The sequence below is a fragment of the Talpa occidentalis genome, unplaced genomic scaffold (genome assembly GCF_014898055.3).
Source record: "Talpa occidentalis isolate TD23 unplaced genomic scaffold, MPIMG_talOcc4v2.1 talOcc4.3, whole genome shotgun sequence".
NCBI classification, from domain to species: Eukaryota; Metazoa; Chordata; class Mammalia; order Eulipotyphla; family Talpidae; genus Talpa; species Talpa occidentalis.
The window spans coordinates 6,445,838-6,460,766 of NW_023603184.1; the positions used below are offsets into that span (position 1 = coordinate 6,445,838).

General features: G+C 55.3%; 1 protein-coding gene across 4 annotated transcripts in view; it reads right to left on the reverse strand.

Annotated features, from left to right (window-relative positions):
- TSPAN18 (tetraspanin 18) overlaps window positions 1-14,929 on the reverse strand; it is a 158,587-nt gene that overhangs the window by 3,644 nt on the left and 140,014 nt on the right. For all 4 annotated transcript variants that reach the window (XM_037522412.2, XM_037522409.2, XM_037522410.2 and 1 more), the window contains 6 exons: window positions 12,116-12,188; window positions 9,886-10,080; window positions 3,258-3,332; window positions 2,806-2,904; window positions 2,076-2,258; window positions 1,209-1,292 (listed from right to left, as the gene is read on the reverse strand). In XM_037522412.2, coding sequence (XP_037378309.1) covers window positions 1,209-1,292; window positions 2,076-2,258; window positions 2,806-2,904; window positions 3,258-3,332; window positions 9,886-10,080; window positions 12,116-12,178 — 699 coding nt within the window. In that variant the 5' untranslated portion in view covers window positions 12,179-12,188. The remainder of the gene's footprint in view (window positions 1-1,208; window positions 1,293-2,075; window positions 2,259-2,805; window positions 2,905-3,257; window positions 3,333-9,885; window positions 10,081-12,115; window positions 12,189-14,929) is intronic.

The following is a 14,929-nucleotide window of genomic DNA, read 5'->3' on the forward strand; positions in this document are numbered from 1 at the left end:
GAGTCCAGGCATTCTGGTCCTAAGGCTCACGCTTAAAACCCCTGCAGCCTCCCCCCTGGCTCACAGGCAGGTGGTGAGACAGGCCTGTTACACAGAGGCTTAAAAAGTGAGCAGGATTGTTATTGGTAGCAAGGAAGTGCAGCCTTTCGTGCAGTCAGGAGCATCATCAATGAACCTGCGTCCAAGGGCCTGGGGTGGGGAGATGAGGCCGGACCTCAGTAGAGGCCCTTCTGGGCGCAGGGTTCTGCTTCTTTTGGGTGCGGTGGGTTGGGCTATAAGAGCCATGTTCTTCCTGTGTGGGGACATATTTGCCGGGGTCCTGCAGCGATGCATGTTTCTCGTTCCTGTCTCCTCCCAGGAGCCCTGCCCACCTCCTGCAGTGCTGGCACGCAGTAGGAGCTCGGTCTCTGCCTGCTGCATGCATAGGGGAGGGAATCATAATCCCTGTCGCTGCCCCGGGTCTCCAGCTGGGTGCTGAGCAGCTCTGGGGTGCACAGTGAGAAGCCAAGCCTGGCCAGGTTTCTGGTGCCAGGAGTAGGGGGCGCCCTGGAAGGCTGCCCTACATGGTGGGAGGGGCAGGCTGAGTTGCCCAACTTCAGTTCCTGCAGGATGGTTGAGCCCCAAGTGCCCCTTCCTGGAGATGGCTGGTGTGGCGAGGCGGCCAGGAAACTCCTTAGCCGCAGGTGCGTCATCCAGAGAGGGAAGGTGAGGGGGCAGCTCTGTCCTTGGCTGCAGTGCCACCTAGTGGTAGCTTTGGGAGTCTGCAGTTGCTTTATTTTGAGGGGGATCTGGAGTTTTCTGGTAAAGAGGGCTGAGACTGCCCTTGTGAGGTCAACAAGGCCCCTGTGGCCCTGATCGCCCCACAGAACAGCACCTTATCTACAAACACAGGCTGCATCCCGTCTCTCAGTCCTCAGATTGTGTTGATCTTCAATCTGGCCCTTAGGGCTGGGGAGGCTTAGTGAGAGAGGGCGGTGACATGGGGGTGGGAGGAGATGGGAGTGATTCTGAGGGCCTGTCCATGACCCAATTCCCGGACACTTGCTCCAGAGTCCAAGCAAGACTCAGGCAGTGGGCAGACACAGCGGGCTCGGCCCCCGGTGATCCCTGCAGTGGGGGACCCACTTGGTTTTGGTTAAGGACATGGAGACAGAAGTAGGGTGGGGGGATCTGCCTGTATGTACTGGCTTCTGGGGGATTTCACTCACCTCGATGGCCAGCACCCCGATGGCAAGTGCTCCGGCCAGATAGACGTAGGTCTCGAAGGCGTTGAGGATCACCGTGTAACAGCCCTAGGGGGAAGGACCAGAGATGACCCCTAGCCGGGAGGGATAGTCTGGGGACTGGGAAGTGTGAGCCCCAAAACTCAGGCAGCAGCAGGTCTGCCCCATCACGCCCCTATTGGGATGTTCGGTGGAAAGCACGTGGAGGTAGGAGGCCACAGACACAGCAGCTGGGCAGCCACGTGCCTGCTCCTAAGCTCCTGTTTAAGCATCAGAACCTCAATGTGTGGAGCAAGAGCAACAAAATTGAGTCCTGCTCTGGAGAAAGGACAGGGAGATGGGCCGTAGCCCACACACACCTGGGTTGGTAGGCACCTTGGGGGCGCCTTCCAGACCAGAAGCAGCACTGACTGCAGCAGAGTTGGGGGTGGCATGTGGGCCTGGCCATGTGAGCAAGTCCCAGCCAACAGGAGGGGGGCAGCTTGAGTGGCATCCCTAGAGAAGCCCTGTGCCTGCCCTGCCTCCCTTGCCCCTGGCTCAAAAGCACCTGGGGGCACAGCAGAGGAGAGTGCCCCAGAAGCTGGATCAGGGGGCCTTGCATCTCCTCCCCCAATGCAGGAAGGCAGGGCTGGGAGGGGCAGAGGTAATGTGGCCCATCTGCCACCCTCACCCCAAAGACCCCCATCCCCCTCCACTGTGGTTGGATCTTGGGGGCTTGGAGGCTCCACCAGCCCTGTTTAGGAGTCCCATGTTGGATCACACTTTCACGGGGTTCCTTCGGACCTGTGGGCTGATGGCTCTACCCACCCAGCTTTGGCACCCAAATCCTGCTGTGGGAGCCCGGCCTGGTACCTGCTTATTCAGGAACAGGTCCTTTCCCAGGAGGCATTCCTCCCTGCTCAGCACCACCCCATCCCGAGTCTGGGGTTCTCTCCGACAGCAGGCCTCCGGCACCTCGTCACTGTCTAAAGTTAGGAGTCGAAAAACGGATGCAAAGCGAAAGTCTTCAGGCCCGTTGACCCCGCAGCAACCAAACTGGGAAGAGAGCAAAGAAAGTCAGGTCTGGTGGGCGGAAGCTGGACCTGGGACAGGGATGCCCCTGGCACCTCCAGAGGCCACAGTGAGGCAGTGGAACAGAGTTGAGACCCTGTTGTGGGCTGGCTCCCCATCTCCTCCTGTATGGCCCTGGGAAAGTCTCTTAGCTTCTCTGAGCCTTCAGCATTCTCATCTGCAAAAGTGGGGCAGTGGTGCCAACTCCTTCCTCACCTGGTATTAGTAAGCACACAGTAGTGGCTGGGGTTACCCTCACGGGTGATGATTACGATCACCTGCGGGCCGACAGCAGGGTTGGCGAATGGGTGTCATCTTGAGTTTGGACGTGGACATGGGGCAGTGGCTGCCTACAGTCCCCAGTGATGCCCATTCCGAGGCTGGGTCTGGGCTGGGTGGGTGAGCCCTATTGGTTGCTGGTGTCTGGCATGAGCGCACGAGCAGAGCAGCTCTGGAGCCAGACCTGTGCCCACTGGGCCTCCTAACCCTGAGTGCCCACAGCCTGGGGAGGGAGCGGAGCGGTGTCACTCACTGTGATCATGACCGAGTTCCAGGTGGCAGAGAAGATGTCCGTGTCGTTGTTGCCCTGGTAGTGCTTGGTGAGCTCCTTGGTGAAGAATTCACGCGTGAGCTGGGGGCAGAAGGAGAGGTCAGGCTGAGAAGGCTGGTGTGCCCCAACTCTCCTGGCCTCTCCACAGGGGTGGCCTCAGCTTCTGGCACCGGGCGCCTGGGATTCTCCTAGGCCGCCAACTCTGGGGGCTCTTACCCCACCCCCGCCCATAGCCTGCTCCCACCAGCAGTTCACCGAGGAGAGAGGGAAGTCTACACACACACCCTTGCAAACTGAGGCCAGTGGTGAGCCACCATCTGGGCTGGATGAGGGGCTGACTCTGTGAGTCTCTTTGCAGAAGGGAGGCACTGGCCATGAATGGCCATCAACCCCTCAGTGACAGCAGGTTGGTGGGGTGCATGCCTGGTACGTACATTTTCCCTGAAGATGAAGGCCAGGATGGCCGCTGAGAGCTCCGCCAAGAAGATGATCAGGATGAACAGGAAGAACTGCCAAGAGAAAGGGGTAGGCTTGTGAGCACTGAGGGACAGGCACCTGCTGGCTGATGCACCCTTCCATCTTGGCATACAATTGGTGCAATGCTTTCTTTCTCTGAGACAATGGACCTTCATTCCATAAGCCATTTTTCATCATGAACATACCCACAATCCATCCCTGGAGCTAACAAGGTTGTTAACAAATGCAGAAGTAGACAGACAAATATGCCTTCCATGCAAATGGCCCTTTAGACCAAGTCCCTTGTGCAGTCTACAACCTGAGCAACCCTACTTGGCAGTCTCAGAAGAATATCAATGTTGAAATATGTTTTGCACCCCTTCCAGATGGAAATTCAAGATTTTGGAATCCTGAGTTCCCTAGGGATCACTAGCTGGCTTTCCCCCATCCTACCAGTTTCAGGGACACCTTCCCCATCCTGCTGTCTCACATTCCCACAGGAAGTGGGGAGATAACATTGCTCTTCAGCCCTAGTAAAGGAGCATGATTTGCAGGAAGGTGGTGTATGAAAAATCTGAAAACCTAGGACTGGGGTTTGAAATCTAACAGACACCCCTCTCTTCCACTCACTGTATTTCTCAGTGTTCCCCAAAATAGCCATGATGCCCCTCATCTTGACAGGCCTCACAGGCTGTCAAGGAAATCCCCCTCTTCCTTGTCCCCTCTTTCCTCAACCTCTTTAAGGCTTGGTCTCCCCATCAGTAAAATGAGGGTGACACCCACTTCCCATGCCATTGTGGGGAATATAAAATAAGGGAGCTAAGTGTCCCCTGTGTCATCAAAACTTGTTCTTGAGGTTCTTGCATTAGAGACTCTAAAGCCAGTTGAGTGGCGGCTTCTGCCCTGTGCCTTGGAGCCTGGCTCTGGGGCACACTCTCCCCCAATCCCTGCCGCCTGTGGGGTGCCCCTCTCCTGGGTCCTGGATCAAGTGTCTTCCAGTCTGATGAAGGCTCTGCCACTTTGTCCTCACTCCAGGGAGGCCCCAGTCATGGCCCCCCCCCCATGCTTTTTGTTTGTTTGTTTGCAGGGACCTAATTGACTTTATCAAATATTCATGTTTGGCACTTGGAGCCAGGGCCCCTAAGATCCAGCCAACAGAAGACAGACCCTGCTAAGTGAGTCATGCTTTTTAAACCACGTGGCTGACGTGGTGCAACTGAGTTTCACCTTCCCCAGAAGCGATAATACAGGTGCAGCCATGGGGGGCTGCAACGCAGACACCTCCTTGCTCGGCTGATGGGCAAGCAAGATTGCTGACAGCTTTGGTCGGAGAGTCTAAGAACTTTTTCTGGACAGCTAATGCTTTAGCAGCAGATTCTGCAATAGCTTCAAGAGTTAGGGGGAGAGGACAGCTTTGGGGGTCTGTACAGGACCAGAGTCTGCAGTCCACACAGGCGGGTTTATTTTGGTGGCTCTTGCCGTGTGCCCCTTCCTTTGACTCCCTGGGTCTGGGTTGTTCGCCAGCTCTGAGTTTTGAACTCAAATCTGGTTTCCCTGAGAGGCCCTGCACTTTCTCCAAACAGCCTGGGCTATAGATCGCTTTTGGGGACAGCCTCAGGATGGATTTCAAGATGGTGCACCCAGGAGGTGGATGTGAGACACCTCCCACACCTGTCCGGGTGTTGTGTTCTATACATGTGTGACTCCGGGAGAACCACCTCCTCCTTTACGTCTCATTCCTCATCCCTCATTTTCATTTTCAGCCTCAAGCTCAGCCAGGCCACTCACTCTGCTCGCCCTGGAGTCCCTCATCTCTTGCGAAGTCCTAGGGGGTCACCAGGCAGAAGCCCCTCTCACCTGGGCTTCTGCAGTCATAGAGGCTTATTGGGCATCAGAGCCCAGAGGTCTTTTCCTGTTTAGTCCCCCATTTCCACAGTTGAGGGGGGAAGCTGGAGAAGGAAGATGATGACTCCAGAGGTGTGTACCTTGAAAGTTCTTGTGCAAGCCCCATCCTCTTTGTGCTGGCGAGTGAGGTTCAGCACTGGGTCTGGCTCCCACAGGCTGGTGGCAGCCTTATAGGGGTCAGCTGTGTGGGTGAACTTGGGCTGACGTTGGAAGGCAGAGAGGAGCATGACAGGCCCCCCCGCATGATACCCACAGTCCACTCTGCCACCCCCAACTTTGATCCCCACCCCACCAGCGGGTTGGCTCTTGGCCTGGTTGACGTGTTCTCCAAACCTGTGGCCTCTTGTCCCCCACGACAGTAATGGAGGCCTCTGGCAGGGCTCCTGGCACTTCCATTTGGCTGCTGATGGATGGTCATCCGGTTCTACCTTGCATGGCCTCTTGGGGAACCCTTCCCTATCCTCTGCCTCTTTGTGGAGTTGCTGGCTGTCCTCCCCTGGCAAAGAGTGGCCCCGGAAATGGTGTTCAAGCCGGGCGATGCGATGCGGCGGGCTCTGGCTGAGACAGCTATAAACTATAGATGAGCCGGCATTTGGCCTCATGTGCGCCACGTGCTCTCCTTGGGCGTGGTCCAGGATGACTTAACACGGCCTCAAAGAGATGGGCCAGGCAGAGCACCCCGCACAAGGCCGGCATGAGATCAGAGCCGCTCAGATGGGGATCCGACACAGTGGCGGCCTGGCCACCCAGGCTAGTTCTGGAAGGACAGTGTAGCGCCCGCCTGCTGAGCGCTTACGATCTGGGTATTGGATTGTACCTGGGCCATCCCACTGCACACTGCCACAGCCTGGCAAAACAGCTGCTGCTATCATCAGCACCCCACTTTACTGATGGAGAGATGGGGGTGCTGAGGGGGTAGTACTTTGAATGAGCTGGTCCAGTTGGTAGGTGTACCCCTGCGATAAGCACAGAGAGTCTGATTCCAGAACACAGCCCCTTAGCTCCATGTTGTTCTGGAAGCCACGAGAGCCTCTGGGTCTCAGCCTTTGAGATGGCCTGTAGGGTCAGCACCAATTCTGTCAGTTTCCCATTTATCACGCGCTTACATGTGCCAGGAGAAGAGTGCAGCAAGAAGTACATTTTCTCATTAAGCCATGATCACAACCTATGGCTGGAAAGGAGGCATTTTTTAAAAAAATCATACCTTTTCATAAGCGTACTCTGAAATTCAGCGAGGAAAGTGACAGAGCAGAGATTAGAACGCATATTTTTCTGACTCCAGTGTCCATGCTCTTCCTCACACCCCTGGCACTGACTCCTTTCTGTTCCTTCATTCCAGGGCTGCTTATTGAGCACCTACTCTGTGCCAGCGCTGTGCTAGGTACTGGCAAACACACACACACACACACACACACACACACACACGGCGAGATGTGGCCTCCATCCTCATGGAGCTTACATTGATTCATGAAATGAAATTCATGAGATGAAATCAACTCATGGGCTGGGAAGGGTGGCTCTCCCCAGAGGAAGGGTGTCTGTGGACCTCCTTGCTGCTGCTCCTGGCTCCAGCAGGGCTCCCCCAAGCACAGGGGCTGAGGGCTACCTTATCTGGGTGTGAGTGTGAGTCCCCAGAAAGAATGTGCAGGGTTGTGAGGGCAGCATCATCATAATTTGACTTCTACCACTTGCCTTCTCCAGAATGAGGTGAATTCCTCCTGCTGAACCGGGTGGCCATTGGCTCTATGGAGGGGATTCCCCTTAGCCAGGCCATGGGGTTTGTCCTGATCCTGGGGCTTCCCCTAAGCAGGGCCTTCCCTAACCTCATCCCATTTGTCTAAGAACACATCTGCCAGCAGTGCCTGAGCATCCAATTTACAACACTTGCGCAGGATGGGGACTTTATCAAAGGGCCGGAAACAGCCTTCTGCCTCCTTGAGTGCATTTCCAGGCTTTGACCACCTGCCTCCGGGCATGGCTGCTTCCGGGTCTCATTTCTAATAAATAGTTACCAAATTTGCATACTTTGTGGGAAACAGCTCATTTATCTCTCTAAAATATACTCACTCTTTTTGCTGTTCTCTTTTCCAATTTAGCTTGCCTTCGTTATAAAACATTTTTTAAAATATGGATTCTAAATAAATCAGCTAAAATCATTTCTTGAACATGACTCTAAGGTAAGCAACTGGGAAAAAGGGGGTGCCACAAATTGTCAACCGCAGGCTGACACTGTCCTATTGTAGGTGAAAAAGCTGTGGAATTGATCTGAAGATCTGGGGTCTTCAGAAAAGCTGATCCTTGGGTGATGTGGTCTTTAGACTCACATCCAAGGCTCAGGGTCACCAGGAGCCTGAGGGTTTTAGCCTCAGAGCAGAGAACAGGGGATGTTCAGTGAACCGCACCCCTCCTTTCTCCAAAGGCCTTAGACTCAGGGTTCCTGAGACACTCAATGCTGATTCTCTTGGCCTCTCAAGAAGTCTTCCTTCCTCCCAGCAGGTAAAGGAGGCTCAGGCTTCTGGAAGGAACCTGGGACTTCAGAGGCTACCAGGGGTGACTCTTCACCCCGGAGCTGGGAGCACCTCCGGGCCAGGTACAGGTTGGAGAACAGAAAAAGCTCTTCTTATTTTTAGGTCACACATCTTTTTGAAAATCTTCCAGAAGTTGTGACATCTCCCCCCAGAAATACACATGCACACACCCCATACACACAGTGCTCAGTACAGACACACAGGCCTGACTTAATGTATTGTATGTAATGTCAGGGCCGCTTGAGGTCAGTCCAGGTTGGGAGCCCCAGATCAGCTCTGGTCAGAGGGGCAGGAGACCTGGGCCCAAGTGTCCCCTGCCTTTGGCCCACACAGTGGCCCTGGGGCTTGTCTGTGCCGGGTGTCAGAGAGGAGAGAGGGTGGGAAGAAAGGGAGGGGAGACAGGAGGAGAGAAGAGGAGGAGGAGAAAGGACAGGGGAAGCAGAGAGGCAGGGAGAACTCAGGAGGGACGAGGAAAGCAGCAGAAATAGAAATTGAGATTAAAGAGAGGCAGAGAGACAGGAAGATGGGCAGGGAAGGAGTGAGAGAGAAAATGGAGAAATTTAGCAGAAAAGGGTGAGAAGCAGCTGCTATTAAGGTAGCCCAGGCCCAGCAGCCAAGACCTAACTCTCTCTGCGGGTCCTTGGGCGGGTCTCGTCCTGTCTCTGGGCCTCAGTCTCTTCATAAACACTGGGGACGGCAGAGCCCTCGTCCAGCTGGCAGACTCCAAGGCAGCCACTTAGCGGGAGAGAGCTTGCGAGGCCCCCAGCCTGCTCCCAGCCCTGAGCCCCAGGCTTCCTGTCTTGGCTTCAGAGATGAGTCCATTAACAGTGGATGAGTCCCACGGGCCAAGGTGAGGTGGGGAAGGGAGGTCTGGTGTGTCCTGGAGCCCACATCCCAACTCTTTTGAAAAGTCCCTTCTGAAGTCCCAGCCCAGACGGCCCTGCGCCATGTGCGCTGTGGAGCGCTCGCCACCAGGGGGCGCCAGAGGACTGCTTTGTTTCCAAGTGAAAAGCTTGGTGGTGGTGAAAGGGACCCAAGGGTCCACATACACACTTCACAACGGATTCACTTTCTCTCTAGGATGTGGGGCATCTGCCTCACAGTGACACGAAAGGGGACTGTGCAGTCTGTTCTCACCTGGGGTGCGGGGTCATCACAGGAGCAGACAGGCACCTTGGAAGGAAGCCTTTCCGCTGACCAGCCCAGGTCTCCCTCATGCTTAACTCCAGGCCCACCCACTCACAGGCCCACGCACCCCAGCGGGGGGTCGTCTCCCATCCACCCCACGCACTTCTCCAAGAAGGGCTGCTTTTAACTTACCTGGTGGAGAACGCCACAGTTTCCCTAGCCCCAGGGGCCAAGGGACCTCATAAAAGAGAGAGAAGACCAACCCACCAGGACCAGGGAAGTAGGCCCAAGGGCCGAGCTCATGGGCACAGAAACAGAACATTCGCTGCTCAGACTGTTTGCCTCCAACTCACAGCCAAACTGGCCCAGACCTTGTTTAAAAGTGAGATGCTAAAGCTCAGAGAGATGAAGAAAGAAAAGGACGTCCCGTGGTGGGTGAGGGGACAGGGCAGGGCAAACACACGGGCCCAGGCTGGCCAGCTGCCCAGCTCGTCTGCGTGGGCGCAGGGTTTCCCACACACCGGCCCTGGAGGAAGGACAGCCCACTCTTGGCCGGTACCTCCGTCCCAGCACCTAGTGAACTATGGGCCCAAAATAGATGTTCAAGGACTAGTTATTTAGTGAATAAAGAATCTTTTGAGATCATATCATTTCTATTTTAAACTGGAAATGCAAAAGCTATTTATGCAATAGTTGTCTTAGCTATCTTACCAAGGAGCTGATTATTGAGTTCTTAGAAGTAAGCAAGTGTCAGAGCATCATTGTGCATCTATGTGCTCAGCCGCCCATGCTTGGGAGAGGCCTGGCTGCTCCACCTGAAGGCCAAGGCCTCTCTCCGCCTGGGTCAGTTTGCCCATGTGGCAGGCAGTGCAGAGAGCAGGCTCTGGGGCCACAGATGCTAATGGAAGAGCTCAGTGTGGCCTTCCCGATCCAGGTGGGCAGCCTACTTGGCTCAGACCCTCCTCGTGAGTCCTCTGCAGTACAGGCACAGGAACACCTACCCCCTGCCAGGGCGCCCGTGGGTGGGGGGAGATGGGGTACTCACAAACAGCAGCAGACACTTGTTCTCACGGACAGCCCCACAGCAGCCCAGGAAGCCCAGCAGAAACAGCAGGCCCCCCATGGCCAGGAGGATGTAGGCTCCCGTGATGAGCAGGGGATTGGCGGCCACAATCTCCCGGAAGCCTGTGGGGTCCACCATGACCCAGATGCCGATGCCCAGCAGGCAGGCCCCGCCCAGCTGCTCCACGGGCCGGTAGAAGAGGGAGGAAAAGAAAGAACGGGGGGTTAGATACTACACACACACCATTCCTTGAGCAAGACTCCGGGGGGCCGAAGCACCGAGGCCCAGCCCTGTGAGTGGTGGGCACCCCATCCATGCGTGGACCAATGTCCCTTCTATGCTCTCATTTTGGATTTGGATTTTCCCCCACACCCCATCTCTTACCCATGCCCCCTGCAGGCTGCTGAGAACCACATTATGTAGCGTTTATGTGCTACTTTTATATTCTCCTTAAATGTCAGCGCTACGGAATAACGGGGTCATCTGGTCCAACCTCTGATTCTACACTGAGCCCCAGTGGAGGAAGTGGGGACAGTGACTTAACGAAGGTCACACAGCAAGTTCACGGCAAAGGCAGAGCCGAATCCTGAGTTTCCCTGGCTGCGGCCCCAAGGACACTCTCCAGGCGCAAGCTGAGAGCCACGCTGGGCCTGAGGGCCAAGCAAGGGGCTGGGCGCGCAGACAAAAGTCTTCCTCTTTGTCCTCAGCGGGGCAGGCTGAGGCTCCCCACTCTCAAATATAGTCCTAGAAAGTCTTGTTTATGTCTCATCTCCACAGGCTCCCTCTCCACATCCGACTTATCTTCAGAGAGAGGCGGCTTAGTCCTGAGAGAGCTGTGCCACTTATTAGCTATGACCTTGGGAAGTGGCTCAACCTCTCTGAGCCTTAGTTTCCTCATGGTTCAAAGAGGATACAAGTTCTTCCCTGAGGTGGATCATGCAGGAGACCCCGTTGGTGTCAGTGGATTTGAAGGCTGTGAAGTGTCTGCGGCCCCGGCGTGGTAAGAAGGCTTGAGAAAGGACAGACCGTGGCTCGGGTACACTTTGGCTTGGCTGAGCCGGGTCTGGAAACTGTGGGGAAGAGCTGGATGGCTTGGGGGCAAAGATGATATTTTTAGGTGTGGTCGGCACTGGGTCTGAGCAGAGGGGCCTGAGGGGGCCAGCAGTGGGGAAGGGAGAAAGCGGGAGAGAGGACCCACGGGACAGCCCATGATGGGGTCTGCATCTCGGCCCCTCTTTATCATGCCTTTCCCCTGCCTTCCCACAGTAGAACCTGCATCCCTCCTCAGGGCTGGAGGCTGGAGGCTTCAGCAACTGTGTGCTGAGTTTGGCCGGGGCACCGACAAAGAGTGCAGGGGGACCCAGCCCCAATTTGGGTGGGGATACCGGGGCTAGTGCAAGGCCACCCCCTTGGAAGTCAGGTCTAAAATGTTGGCCTTGAGTGCTCCCTGCCCTTCAGGGTTAGAGGGTGGGGGAGACTCCCAGAGGGGGCTGCAGATATACTCCAGTCTGCAGATATACTCCATCTGCAGTGTATCAAAACAGATGGAGACAGACAGGGGCCTCCGAAGGACATTAGTGGACATTTGCTTGGCCAGGTCTTGGCTGCACTAGGGTCAGAGGTAGAGGCTGGGCCAGCAAGGCCTGCAGGGACCCCAGTGTGGGGGAGGGCCTACTCCCTAAACTAATCTCACTCTTCAAGGCACCTGTTGAGATGGCTAAGCAGGGATGAAGATGCTGAGATTCAGAGGTGGAAGGTGTGTCGCATCGCAGAGATGCAGGGCTGGGCTTTCAACCCAGCTCCCCCAGACCCAGAGGGGTTTCTGATTATGCCAGGAGGCTACTCCAGTTAGTCCCTCCAGCTTTGATGACTGGAGCTGGGGGTAGCTAGCCTCAGGGTCAGGGGTGGGATGGAGCACCCTCTGCTGCCCTCTGATCACCCTGCTTCACCCCTACCTGCCTCTGTACCAGAGGTTGGATCCCAAGAGAGCAGCCAGGAAGAGACCCCTGCTGCTGGTCAGAGGAGCTGGGCCAGCCTCTGCAGAATGCCCCTCCTGACCTAGGCTCTTGGCAGTGGGCTGGGCCGTGCCAGGGGCCTCACCTCTGTGACATCCTGGCTAGGCAGTAAGACCTGCATCTAGCACTGGTCCCTGTTCCCGCCAGTTCTGCCCACCCCACCCCACAGAGGCCCGGGAGTGCCCAGGAATACTTACAAATATGAAGAAATTGAAAACAAACATCAGGTACTTCATGCAGCTGAGACAGTCGCCCTCCATGGCGCGCCACCTACAAAAGAGCAAGACCCCCTCAGTCTTCTTGCCGGAGACCCCACGCGAAGAGCCCCTGACCCCGCCATGGGGTCCCAACAGTCAGCTCCTACCTCACACGGAGTGGAGAAAGGGGGGAATTTCCTTCCCAGGATGGTGCTTTGCCCTGTGGGTTAGGAGCAAGAACTGGGGAGCCAGCCAGTCAGGGTTCAAGTCTCATTTGCTGTGTGGCTTTGAGCAAATCACTGTGCCTCTCTGACTTTTTTGACTTGCAAACAGAGATTAAAAACAGAAGCTTTGATTGGTCTTCCCTGATGGTGCAAGGGGTTAAACACCTCACTATGAAGCAATCCCAGCCTCTGCAGCACGAGTTCATTCCCCAGCCAGGGAGCAACCCACATGGCACAGCAGACCTCTCCTGATTCGCCCGCTGCTTCCCTCAGCAGTGTATTTCAGTCAGTCTGCCTGTTCTGCTCCCCACTCTGTCTCTGGTGAATCCTCTCACCTTCCTGCACCTCTAGCCTGCACCCCAGCTCTTGCATGCATAAATAAATAAATCTTAAAAAACAAAAAACAAAAAACAGAAGCTTCCTTGCAGCAGGGATATTGGGGGGAGAGTTGAAGTAAACCTGCTTAGTCTGATGTCCAGCACAAGCAAGTGTCCACGTACTGCTTCCTGATGCTGCGTGGGTGCAGAGGTGAGACTTTCATTGGCTAGATGGGACCCTACTGCTCGGCGCTCCAAGGCGTGGAGCAGGATCAGAACCCCAGACCTCGCAGGGCCATGGGGGCAAGGGACTGTAGGGGAAAAGAGGTGTGTCGCCTACCTAGGGCCCGAGCTCTGCTCCTGGGAAGGCCAGCCCCATGTCCGACTCTCTCATCATGAGACGGGCAGCCCCCTACTTTCCCTGCTCCCACCTAAAAGGATGCCTGGCAACGAATCACTGAATCAGTTCTGTTCAGACAACATTTCATTGTGCATTGACAGTAGGCCAGGCACTGGGTGTTGAAGCCATTGCAGCCCTGATGAGGGAACTGAGCCTCAGGGAGGAGAAATGACTTGTCCAAGGGTGCAAGCATGGAAGAGCTGGGATAAGAACCCAGGTGGCTGGCAATGTGCCAGCCCTTAATCACCCTTTCAACCCTTAATCACCCTTTTCAGTGAATGGTAATTCTCTTGCCCCATTTGCCCATCCTCCTTCAAAATACAGACCAAAATTCTTCACACCTCCTATGACACTTTATTTGCTGCTGTTTAGGGGACCAACAATGGCAAAAAAACCATCACCCACCGCCAGGCTGGTGGCCAAAGGCCAACAACTCTGCCTGCCTCGCCCGCAGAAGGGACTTCTGAAGCGTGAACATGCCTCCTCAGCCAGTTGGCCAGATGAGAGTGACAGACACGTGGGATCTCCAGTCCCTGCTGGGATCTCTCTATTAGCTCCACCTATCCACTAAGTCCTCCGGAAGTTAAGCACATCACCACCCAGGCCCCCTAGTTATCGCTAAGGGGAGTGGGGACTTTGGTCGTCTCTGGAGGGTGGGCTGGTAGACGCTTAAGACCTTCAAGTCCAAGGGCTTAGCTGTTCTTCAGGAAAGATGATGAAGCAGTGATGAAGGAGACTGGGGTCCAGGGTCCTCCTTGGGGCTGGGCTGAGTGGTCCCCTGAGGCATCCCAACCCTCAGAACTGAAGGGGAGGGTATCAGTGTGTGGGCGCCACAGGGTCACACTGGACCCTGCTGTCCTGTCTTCTAGCCTCGTGACCTTGGGCAAATCCCATAACCTCTCCGGGAGTTTGCTTTCATGTCTGCAAAATGGAGCCCGTGGTGCTGCCTCTGTAGGAAGGGGCACCACCGAGGTCGAAGAAACACAACACTGTGAGTTCTCACACTGAGGCCCACACATGGGGGCTCAGTCCCTTCTCTCACCCAGTGGTCCAGGCTTGAGGGGGCTGCTCTCACCCACTTGCCAGATACTGGCACCTCAGCTGTGGTCCTCCGTGTCAGGGCAGGGCAGGACTGGATGTGGGGGATTGCTGAGCTAGGAAAATGAGTGTTTAGTGGTTCTCAAATGGGGTTCCCTGAGATTAGCAATATCCTAAAGCTATTTGTGGGATTTCAAATAACATCTCTGAAATCATCTCCTCACCGCAAGTTGGCTCAAGGGGCACACGTCTTGGGCTTTAGAGCAATTAAACCACCGAAGCTTTTTTTGGGTTTTCAGCTCTTTACATAATCGAAGGAGAAACTGGATCCTACTTCATCAATGACTTGGTAAAGGCAGCGCTATTTGGTAGATAAAATTTTTCACATCTTTGAGGCCCAGAGGGTGACACACAGGGGTCAGCACTCCAGGCAAACTTGACTTTATGTGAATTCAGCACAAATACCGTTTAGCAAACACGGTTCCAGCTGCCCTTCCATGCGGGCGTCTGGCCCAGGGTGAGTCTGGGCAGGAGCCATGGATCTCATGATCTCAAGGCTCCTGTGCCTGTCATGCACCCCTCACCTGGCCGAGTGGGGATGCCAGGCTTACAGGTGGGTGTTCCTCACAGAACACAACCCTCAGATGCAACCGGCTATTTCATGTAAAACAAAACAGGCATTTAAGAGCTTCAAGGGGATTTAAGGGAAACGCACCTGACACTACTGTTTGTGTAAGCCCTGATCTGGGATCCAGGCTTTGTATCATTTATGTCACCAGCATGTCCATAAAAAGAGCCCTTGGTCAGGAAAGGTAGGGAGGTGCTGACCAGGCCC